The sequence below is a fragment of the Mustela lutreola genome, chromosome 9 (genome assembly GCF_030435805.1).
Source record: "Mustela lutreola isolate mMusLut2 chromosome 9, mMusLut2.pri, whole genome shotgun sequence".
Taxonomy (NCBI): Eukaryota; Metazoa; Chordata; class Mammalia; order Carnivora; family Mustelidae; genus Mustela; species Mustela lutreola.
Genome location: NC_081298.1, coordinates 56898812 through 56911077, shown reverse-complemented (window position 1 = coordinate 56911077; position 12266 = coordinate 56898812). Strand labels below are relative to the sequence as shown.

The 12266-nt window shown below is 34.7% G+C and overlaps 1 protein-coding gene across 13 annotated transcripts in view; it reads left to right on the top strand.

The window, feature by feature from the left end:
* CCDC138 (coiled-coil domain containing 138) overlaps positions 1 to 12266 on the top strand; it is a 140501-nt gene that overhangs the window by 82675 nt on the left and 45560 nt on the right. For 8 of the 13 annotated variants that reach the window (XM_059134287.1, XM_059134282.1, XM_059134280.1 and 5 more), the window contains one exon: positions 9418 to 9594. In XM_059134287.1, coding sequence (XP_058990270.1) covers positions 9418 to 9594 — 177 coding nt within the window. Of the gene's footprint in view, positions 1 to 9417; positions 9595 to 10332; positions 10486 to 11025; positions 11181 to 12266 lie in introns of those variants that run through there. The other 5 variants (XM_059134283.1, XM_059134281.1, XM_059134285.1 and 2 more) reach the window with 5 other exon arrangements.

Here is a 12266-nt window from a genome sequence, read left to right as displayed (position 1 = left end):
CTGAACTTGAGAAGAGAGTGGAGGTAAAAACAAACAAAAAGATGTAAGAGGGGAGGACATCATTGAGACTCTTAACAGAGATAAAAATGAACCAGTCAGAGGTCAAAAACACCATTTAGAATCAGCGGAAGGTAAAGTTAAGAAAACAGTCCCATTTGTAATTGCACCAAAAACAATGAAATAACTAGGAATAAAGTTAAAGTGAAAGACCTGTACTCTGAAAAGATTGCAAACTCAACCACAAGTTTGTTATCAAAATGGAGTGGTATTGGCACAAAAATTGACACACAGATCAACAGAATAGAATACCGATCCCAGAAATAAACCCACCTTTACTTAATCTGTGACAAAGGAGGCAAGAATATACAATGGTGGAAAAGAGTCTCTTCAATGAATGGTACTGGGAAAACTGAATCACTTTACTATACCATATAAAAAAATAAATTTAGAATGTATTAAAGACCTAAATGTAAGACCTGAAGTCATAAAACTAAAAGAAAGCATAAAACTAAAAGAAAGAAAAAACTCCTGGACATTGGTGTGAGCAAAATGTTTTGGCGTCTGCCTCCTCAGGCTAGGGCAGCAAAAGCAAAAATGAACAATTGAGACTACATCAAACTAAAATGCCTTTGCATGGTGAAGGAAAACATCCACAGAATGAAAAGACAACATTCAGAATTGGAGAAGATATCTGCAAATGATATATCTGATATGGGATTAATTTCCAAAATATGTATAGGACTTAATACAACTCAACACCAAAAAGAAAATCGGATTAGAAAGTGGGCAGAGAATATGAACAGACATTTCTCCGAAGAAGACATATAGGTGGTCAACATAACTAATCATCAGGGAAATGCAAATCAAAACCACAGTGAGATAATACCTCATATCAGGTTATCAAAAAAACAAAAAATTCCACTACTAGATATTTACCTGAAAAAACAATAGTAGTTTGAAAATGTATATGCACCCCTGTTGTTTACTCACTGTAGCATTATTTACAATAACCAAGATAAGGAATGAAGTGTCCATTGTTATGTGAATAGATAAGGAGGATGTGATGCACACACACACACACACACACACACACGAAGGAAGGAAGGAATATCACTCAGCCATTAAAAAAAAAAGCAATGATATCTAGGACACCTGGGTCACTCAGTTAAGTATCAGACTCTTGATCTCAGGGTTATGAGTCAAAACACACACTAGGCCTGGATATGAAGCCTATTTGAATGAATGAATGAATGAATGAAGTCAGATGTAAAGTATAGCATAGGGAGTATAGTCTGTAATATTGTAGTAACTATGTATCTAAATGTATTAGATGGTATCTAAGTGTATTGTCAAGCATTTTGTAGTGTATTTAAATGTCAAATAACTATTTTGTACACCTAAAACTATTGGAACATAATATGTCAACTATATTTTAGTTTTAAAAAAAATAAAATTTTAAAGTTAAAACAATCATGATATATAATAATAATAATGGGTAATTTTAAAACACCAAAATAGGGCAATAGGAATAGTAGGTTTAGAAATGACAGTTTGCACTTTATATATGCATATTGAATTAGTAAATTTGGTTCCTTCCTTATGCAAGTCTTTTTTTTTTTTTTAAGATTTTAATTTATTTACTTGACAGAGATCACAAGTAGGCAGAGAGGCAGGCAGAGAGAGGGAGGAAGCAGGCTCCCTGCTGAGCAGAGAGCCGATGTGGGGCTCAATCCCAGGACCGTGAGATCATGACCTGAGCCAAAGGCAGAGGCTTAACCCACTGAGCCACCCACGTACCCCTGCAAGTCACTTTTTTAAGAGAGTGGAAAGAATTATAAGATAGTACCTGCTTTCAAAGTCCTTAGAGTCTGGTGGGTAAGTAGATTGTAAATATTTCTTTCTGCTTCATCGTATAATTATCCACACAGAAGTTTAAATAATGTGTTTCTGGTTAGAGAGATAATAAGGGGCACCTGAGTGGCTTAGTTAAGTGTCTGCCTTCAACTCAGGTCATGATGCCAGGGTCCTGGAATTGAGACCCGTGTCAGGCTCCCTGCTCAGTGGAGAGCCTACTTCTCTCTCTCCCTCTGCCTGCCACTCTGCCTACTTGTGCTCTCTCTCTGTCAAATAAAGAAATTAAAAAAAAAAAAAAAGAGGTGCTAAATTAGTTCTGATCGTATGATTTAGGGGATCAGGAGAGGATTTAGTATTAAGGAGTTAGCATTTGAGCTGGACTGTCAGGAATGTGTAGGATTTCATAGGCAGAAAATAAAGTCATTCCTGAGGAAACAGTATGAACTAATGTTTGGAATTGTGGAAGAGCATGGCATGCAAGAAGACCAGTGAGTTATTCAACAGGAAAACATGTGGTGGGATCACAGCTGCTCCTCAAATGGTGTTAATCAACTTCTCAAAGCGCAGCATTACTTTTGATTTATCTTCATTTAAAAACATACAAATTATATCATAACATTTTTTTCCTAAAGATTATTTTATTTGAGGGAGAGCGCACGTGCGCAGGCTGGGGAGGCGGGTAGAGGAAGACTACCTGCTGAGATTGGGGCCTGAGCAGGGCTCCATCTCACCACCCTGAGATCATGACCTGAGCTGAAATCAAGAGTTGGGTGCTTAACTGACTGAGCCACCTCGGTGCCTCATCATACCATGTTTTTCTTCAGCTTAACTGTTTTCAGTTGATAGTGTGTTTGCAGTTCATTTTATACTGAAAATATGTAGTGAATTTTTTAAGCTTTCGGTGATAATTGGTAATAAAATTTCTAACCAGAATTCACATTATGTTATCTCTTGCCTATCCTAGTCACTTCATAACCATCTTGTTTGATTTTTGTTCTGAAGTTTGTCCAATTTCAAAGCAAATAACTTCTGAAGTAAATAACTTCTGAGAAGTGTGTATATTTTTGAATATAGTCATAACTTTTGTATGTAAAATGGAAGTTGAAAAATTAGACTGGGTAGCTCAGTGGGTTAAAGCTTCTGCCTTCGGCTCAGGTCAGGATCCCAGGGTGCTGGGATCGAGCTCCGCATTGGGCTCTCTGCTTGGCGGGGACCCTGCTTCCTCCTCTCTCTCTGCCTACTTGTTATCTCTCTCTGTCAAATAAATAAATAAAAATCTTTTAAAAAAAGAAAAATTAGACTAAATTCCCCATTAATTTAAGAAACTCTAAAAAACCTGTAAGTTTATTATTTTTCATCTAAATACATGACCACACAATTGATACTCTTCCTGTAGTTTGAAAAATTATTTGTTTGGGTGTTTTTTCTGATTGTAAAATGGTTTTAGAAGTTTTTAAAAGAAATAAATGAGAAACTACTCAGAATTCATTTAGAAATATACCTTAAAACTATTTTTAAAAACCTTATAGGGGATTCCAGAGGTATTTGTATATAAATTGGATTGAAAAGAATCTCTTAGGTTTAGGGGTCCCTGGGTGGTTCATTTGGTTGAGTGTCTGTCTGACTCCTGATTTGGCTCAGGTCATAATCTCAGGATCATGGGATGGCGCCCTGTCAGGTGTCAGGTCTCAGCGGGTAGTCTGAGATTCTCCCTCTCTACCCCTCGCCCTGCTTTCTCACTCTCTCTCTCTAAAAATAAGTAAATAAATAAGTCTTAGAAAAGAAAAGACTCTGTTAGGTCTAATTTGGCCTCAGACAAACTTTGAGAGCTGGAGTCAAAATTTAAAAATTAGTTAAATCATTACCAAGCAGGCAGAATGAGTATGATTCACTGAAAATAAGTCAGGTATGTTCTTAAAAATCTAAACAATGCAGAGGTGAACCATGAGAGGCTATGGACTCCGAAAAACAATCTGAGGGGTTTGAAGTGGTGGGGGGGTGGGAGGTTGGGGTACCGGATAGTGGGTATTATGGAGGGCATGGATTGCATGGAGCACTGGGTGTGGTGAAAAAAATGAATACTGTTTTTCTGAAAATAAATAATTTATTAAAAAAAAAACAAAACTAAAATGTCTTTAAAATAAGCTACATATTGTCTTAAGTTATATAAAAATTACCACCCATGATTCTCTCCTAATTTTGGTTAACAAAGCACATAAAACAGTAATATGGTTCTCTAAAGTTGTAAAACAATCTCTAGTTTTCCATTTATAACTAACACATCTGTGATTAGTTTTCATTCAGTTCACTGTTGTGGTCTTTAGTTAAAAATGTTTGAGAAATTTGGGAATAACTAAAGTTTAATAGCGCCATACTATAATTGCATTACTAGTGGGCTTTATGAAACTATAAAATTAGAATACACTATATGCAACATTTCCCAAACTTAAACTTCCAGATCTTTTTAGCACTAATTTTCTGAGGGGAACAATTTGGGAAATGCTATCTTACGGTTTATGGAGCGCCATTGTAATACCTTATGAAGGTTCCTATTACCCTGAGGAACACTTTCAGGGAGAGAAGATTAATGTTAGAAAAGGTGAGTGACTGAAAGGTGAAATTCACATTGGTATTCAGTTCTAGAGCTGATGAACTGATTCCTTCCGGACCTTGTGATTTCTGCCTTCACTGTAAGGTGCTCTAGAGGTTCAGTAGTTTGAAAGACAGCTTGTGGATCTCAGTTTATATAATCTTGGGGTAGAGCAAAGTAAGCCAAGTAAAAGAACCAGAAAAGGAAAAAGACATCTATTAACTACAGTTAGGAAAAATGATTATAAGTATAGAGAAAAATAAAAGATACACTGTCTTATGTGCTGCAGCAAATTTGGGAGAACTAAAAATTTACACAAAAATCTTAAATCAGAGTAATAGACTTAACTCCGGTAACAAGATACTTCCTATTTATAAAAGAAAGTCATCCATTATAAGATTGATTAAATTTAGTCTAAAAAGTAAAGAGAGAATAGTTAAATGTGTTTGGTAATATACATAATATTAAATACTTAATAACCCAAATATATATAAGATAATACTTGGTTTCCTTTGAATAGATAGTGTAAATATGTTGTTCAAAAAGATAATATTTGGTGTGAATTTGACACTATAATGCTAAGCCCTTTATAGATTGCCTTCTGAATATTATTATTCCCATATTAGTGGTTATTAGTTTATAGAGGTTAGATATTTATGTCAAGGCCACACAACCAGTATTTGATAGAGTCTGGTTCAGCTCACCTCTATCCATTTCTAGATCCCACTGTCCTGACCTTATTTTGTGACTTCCTTAGCACGTGTACTCCTGAGATAAAGAAAGAAATAGTAATAAACACTTACATAGCACTTCCTATGTTATGGGTTAAGCACTTTATATGTACTAACTCATTTAATCATAGCAAGGTTATGAGATGTCAGTAATATTGACATCTTAATTTTATAAATGAGGAAATTGAGGCATGGAGAGGTTAAGTCTGCACTTAGTCACTGTGCTACATTGATTCTCTGAAGTAAAATTTAACTGTAAGATACAATTTTTTTTCATTATACTCACAAAAATAAATGACTGAATATAACGCTAAAAGTCTTTATTGATAAAATGTATATATTTTCAAATTATAATATTTCAATATGCAGTATTTCAAATTATAATAGTTCACTTATAAGATTAATATATTTACCAAATTTACCAAAACTGTCTTGAGAAATGTGGGTTATTTTAAGCTTTAACTTTAATTCTGTTAACATACAGTGTTATATTACTTTCAGATGTATAATAGAGTGATTCAGCACTTCCATACATCACCCAGTCCGCATCACAACAAGTGCCCTCCTTAATCCCCATCACTTATTTTACTCTATCCCCAGCCACCTCCGCTCTGGTAACCATCACTTTGTTCTCTGTAGTTAAGAGTTGAAACAGGTACAATTTTTGATTGTATTGTAGCTTACCATTTTTGACCTGCATTCTGCTTATGGGAGCCACCAAAATGTGTCATAATCTTTAATAAGATTTATTGTGCTATCTAATAATGATAAAGGGATAAAGGGTAAATAATTGACAGAGCGGAAATTGGAATAGTGAAGGAAATAAGTTCTTGCAGTGTTGTTAGCATTTTTCTAATCATTGATTGTTTTTTTCAAATTTATTCCCCACGGTAACCTTATAAGGTAGATGGTATTGTCATTTTTACAAAAGAGCAAACTGAGGGTCAAGCATTTGTAAGGGACTCAGATCTTTTCTTGACCCTAAATAACCAACCCTTTAACAGTATCATCATGAGGACAGTGGAATGTTATATGTCATCAACAATTTTAAGTATGTAGATGTGTAGATCTATGTAGTAGGTACTAATATGTACATACTAGTTTGATTTATATAAAGAAATGAGAACTGAAAGATAAGAATCTTACCTGATAGTATTGTTTTAGGGACAAATTTCTTGTCTAATTAAATGTACTCTCTCTCCTTTTTAGTTGTGTGCATCAGAGCTAGTTCTGGTGTCCTGCCCATCTCAACTCTTGGCCCCCAACTTATGCAGATATATATTGCAGATACATGTTTTTGTAAATTATGTACTTATTTATACTTCAGGCCTAAAGAATTGTAGAGATTATTGCCATTCTCAGATAACAGGAACAATATATGATTAAGAACTTCAGTTTACAGTCAGATAACTAAGGATGAGTCTCATCCCCATTACTAGCCATGTGACATTGGGCAGGTCCCTTCTTTTTTGTGTTTCACCACAATTTTTATTTTTATTTTTAAGGTTAAAACCAATTTTTAAGGTTAAATGAGAATTAATGTGAAGGTTTAGTAAAGAGTGTAGCATATAGTAAGTGCTACCTGCTAGTATTATTATAAACATTATTATTTAGTATTATCTAACTTCTGAGTTGGTTTTACTTGAGATCAGAATTGAGGTCTGTTAGACTGCATTAGATTTGTATTGCTTCATAATACACCATCAAACACTTGTTGCTTAAACCAACAACCAGTTTTGGTATAATTGATAACTGAAATTTCTTAAAATACTCTCTTAGAAGTTAAATTGTTATTGATTTTAGAAAATCTTCACTATTAGGGAAATTAAAATAATGATAGAATTTTTTTACTTCTCCCTAAAAGGCAAGGCAACATAACAATAAAATCACCAAATACTATCCCCCCAAATTAATTAGGCACAATTTTTTAATTTCACAGATTTGCTGTATCATGTACCACTTAGCCTATTTAATCTCAGATGAAGTATTAATGAGAAGTGAAGTAATCTGTGCCAAAAACAGTAGGTGGCACTGTGATAAAAACTTTTGTTTCTGTGAAGACTTGAGTTCAGGGTTCATCTATACTCTTCTACTGTTTGCTAAATAAATATAGGTTTCTAAATAAGACATACTTGAACAGAATCTAGCAACTTTGCTTAACCTGAATACACATTTATTTGCAGTGTTTTGTTTTATTTAATTACCAAAATTAAATACAATAATGGCAGTGTTCTTTGAACTAAATTCTACCAAAAGTAAGAGTAGTGAAGGAATAGATTTAGATTTCAAATAGATTTATTGGAAGGAATAGAAATAACTGATTGAGGTACAGATTTTAATTTCTCAAAATTCTTTCATATGTATTTTAATATATATTTATGTATTTCAGTTCTCTCCTAGGTATTATACACAGATTATCCTCAGCTTTTCATTCTTTTTTTGTTTTTTAAAGATTTTATTTATTTATTTGACGCAGAGAGAGAGAGAGAGAGATCACAAGTAGGCAGAGAAGCAGGCTTCCCGCTGAGCAGAGATCCTGATGTGGGGCTGGATCCCAGGACCCTGAGATCATTACCTTAACCCACTGAGCCACCCAAGTACCCCCAGCTTCTCATTCTTAGTAATTAAGCTTTTAAATCACTTCTTTAGTTTATGTAAACTAAAAGAGCAAAGATGAAATGCAACACATCAGCCAGAAGATAGTAAATTTTAATGGGGGGTAGTTCTGTCATATTTTCAATGTATTTTAAAGTATCCTCGAGCCTTATTTAACCAGAAATCATCAGTAGAAAAATTAACTCACTAGTGTTTAAACAGCACAAACAGTTTTTGTGTTTTTTTTTAAAATTCCTTTCAATAGTATATTGAAAGAGTTTAGGAAACTGGAATATTCTTGTACAATTAAAAGCACAATGTAAAATTGTTTTAAGAGTACTGATTTGGGTTGTTTGGTGTATTGAAGTGTAACGATATAAGTATCTTAATATCTTGTTTGCATTGATTGTCGTTAAATTGGTGCTACTCAGTCCTGGCTCTACAGGCTTCCCAATCATCTGTGGAATGTCTTTAAGAAAGTTCCAGGCAAAGATGCGGAGAAAAGGGAGCCTTCATGCACTATTGGTGGGAATGTAAATTGGTATAGCCACTATGCAAAACAGGATGGAGGTTCCTCCAAAAATTAAAAATAGAACTACCATATGGCAAAAAAAGAAAGAAAGGTCCAGGGTTTCTTTTAAAAAAATACACACACACACACACACCACATTTTATTCATCCATTCATCCATCAATATATACTTAACAGATGTATGTTAAGACATACATGGAAATGAAAATGGAACCACTATAGAAAACAGTATGAAGTTCAACAAAATTTAAAAATAAAACTATTAGATGATCCAGCAATTCCACTTCAGGGTATTATCCAAAAGAACCTAAAATAATAACTCAAAAAGTTCAGGGATTCTGATCTAGTGGGTGCCATCATAACATTGGCCTTGGCAAAACCATGCTGTGCTAATGGCAGATAAACAACACACCAGAGCACAACATCTAGTCCTCTCGAGTTGTTTTTGAATGCTGTTTGATCTTTATTAAGAGACAGAAATCCTCAATTAAAAGTTCGTGTAAAGTTACATTTTGAAATAAGTAAACACTGAGCAGCAACAAAAAAATATCTCAAATGCTGGGTAAAAATAAAAACACTTTTGAAAGCATCTGGTGGTTATCAAATATGAAAAAATAAGCATCACTGTGGCCTTTACTATTAAAATCAACTGTTTTCTTGTAATAAAAACAATTTATTGTTATTTTGATGTTAAAATATGAATGAAATTTATACCCCTCATAGTATAATTTCTTGTTTCAAGCATTTGGGTGCTTTTTTTTTTTTTTTTTAGATTTTATTTATTCTATTTATTTATTTATAGATTTTATTTATTTATTTGAGAGGGAGCACAAGCAGGGGGAGTGGGAGAGGGAGAAGCAGGCTTCCCATTGAGCAGGGAACCCCACATGGGGTTTCATGACTTGAGCCAAAGGCAGACGCTTAACAACTGAGCCACCCAGGCACCCCTCAAGCATTTGAGTTCTAACAGATTGTAAATGATCTCTGGTCATTTAATTTTTGTTTCCCTTTAAAATTTAAGTGATGGTATTTTCTTTCTTTCTTTCTATTGTTTCTGATTACCAGCTACAGTAATGATAATGATAATGACAGTTGATTTTATATACTGTTTTTTAGCTGACTACCTGGCTCAGGCATTTGATTCTCTCTGTTTGGACTTGAAGACAGATGAAGGAAAAGTCTTGTTTTTGGAATATCAAGCTGTTCCAGTAATACTAAATCATCTACGAATATCCAGCAAAGGACTACTTTCTAACGTCATTGATAGTTTGCTTCAGATGACAGTGGAATCTAGTAAGTTTTAAAGTTTTTAGATAAAGAAATGACAGTCAATGATTTTGTGTTCTGAATGTATAACTATGTATCAGATATATTGTATTTTATAATAGAAATGGTTAAGGAGTATTTTTGACAGTTGTGTAATTGTTATTAATAACATCTCTTAAAGTTATATGTCTAAATTTCCATTAACATTGCACAATTTCCAGTACTCACCTCATCTCATCTCAGTTATGTGCATATACTCTACATTGTTATTCATGTTTTCAAGCTTCCTTGTCTGTTCTTCCCTGTCTCATCATTCTGACAGATCTAATCCTGTATTCCCTGCTTACTTAGAAGGAGATGTTCAAGTGTGTCCCCATCTAACGGGAGAATATGACAAAGCCATATTCCTGTTTCTTCTTCAACCTTACTGTTTTGTTGGAGGGTTGTGGGGGGGTGGGAGGAGCACTCAGGTGTATATGTGGCTCCTATTTTTTCATGCATATTTGTAATATTTTGCTGTATGTGGCTTTATTTTTTCTTTTTGGTTTTTATATTGCTGTAGTAAGTTCTTTTAACTTACTATTGATGGTTCCTAATTTAGCCCAGATATGTATGGGGATGTTGAACATAAATATTTTCATTTGCTTTGGTTGGTATTGCTCTTGAACCGTAAGTAACCCCGTGACTTATAAGCAAACATTTTGCCTCACTAATTCTTTTTCACTTGTAACTTTTCCTCTTCCCTATTCTCCTTTCCTTCTACAGCTCTTCTAAAATGGAATGTTTATGCCTTCCAGAAGGTGGAAACTAAAATTGGAAAGTCATTGCTCATTGTGGTAGTAAGCAGTCTGTGGTACTTGGTGCTTGTGGGTGAATCCCTAACAGCTGGGTGTAAAGCATAGTTCTACTTCTTACTAGGTACCTTCAGCATATGGCTTCACATTTTTAATTCATTTTATATACTTTCTCGTTTTTCTTTTACAACATCCTTATGAGGGTTGAAAAACTGAGGCCTAGAAAAGTCAGGTAACTTGTCCATGGCTTCCATAGTTAGGTGGAGGTAGGACTTAGATTAGAAAAAAATGTTTCTGATTCTAGGTGTAACAAGATACATTCTACCATTGCACTGTGATTAGGTTTTCTAGAGGCTTTTTTCCTGCCCCCAAATGTCAAATTTTCTCTGACATATTTTATTAATATTTTTAGCCATTTGCAAATGCTAAGATTTTACACTTATAGTTGGGGATATAACTACCTAGTTAAATAATCTTGGGGTTTTATATCTTAACTTACTAATATATGCTATAGAGCAAAAAAGTGAAAAATTAGAAAACTGAGACACAGACACCCCAGATTACTTGTTTAAAGTGGGTAGACTTAAAATCAAGTTTCATAGGATTTTTCTTTCTTTTTAAATTTTTTATTATTTTTTAAAGATTTTATTTATTTATTTTTCAGAGAGAGAGAGAGTGCACACACAAGCAGGGTGAGTGTCAAGCAGAGGGAGATGCTGGCTCCCTCCTGAGCAAGGAGCCTGATTCAGGACTTGATCCCAGGACACTGGGATCATGAACTGAGCCAAAGAGAGATGCTTAACTAACTGAGCCACCCAGGTGCTCCTCTTTCTTTCTTTTTTTTTTTTTTTTTTATAAACATATATTTTTATCCCCAGGGGTACAGGTCTGTGAATCACCAGGTTTACACACTTCACAGCACTCACCAAATCACATACCCTCCCCAATGTCCATAATCCCACCCCCTTCTCCCAAACCCCCTCCCCCCGGCAACCCTCAGTTTGTCCTGCGAGATTAAGAGTCACTTATGGTTTGTCTCCCTCCCAATCCCATCTTGTTTCATTTATTCTTCTTCTACCCACTTAAGCCTCCATGTTGTATCACCACTTCCTCATATCAGGGAGATCATATGATAGTTGTCTTTCTTTCTTTTTAAAGACTTATCTATTTATTAGAGAGCGAGAGAGAGAGTGTGTATGGGGATGGGGGAGGGAGAAAGAGAATCTCAAGCAGACTCCCTTGCTTAGTATGGAGCCCCACATGGGCCCGACACAGGGCTCGGTCTCACAACCCTGAGATCATGACCTGAGTGGAAATCAGGAGTTGGAGACTTAACTGACTGAAACACCCAGGATTTTTCTCACTGAGGAAAACAAAAATTTTACCAGATGCAAATGTCTATTCATTAGAAACAAATCTGTCTGAATATTCCTGACAGAGGTGAAATCTTGTAGCCAAAGGAAAACTAAATATAATTTTATGAAATAGTGGACCTACTTGGGTGAAATGACTTTGTGGCACCATAACATTCACATATGGGGAAATAGTAGTAAAGTCAGCAGATGTTCAGTTCATTCACATGTGTTTACCTTGTTCAGATTATGCTCAAATCCAAGGTTATCTTTTCTTGTTCAAATTGAATAAATAAAGCAGTTTCTAATGTGGATTCCTAGAAAGCCATATCATTTTTAGTGATGGAAAACTTTTGGAAGATTAGAAATGGGTGAATCTTTGATAATTTCTGACTGAAGTATATTTATTTGCTTAATATATTTTTCTTTCTTTTTTTTTTTTTTTTTAAGAGTTTATTTATCTGACAGGCAGGTCACAACTAGGCAAAAAGCCAGAGAGAGAGAGAGAGAAGGAAGCACAGGCTTCCTGTTCAGCAGAGAGCCCAATGCGGGG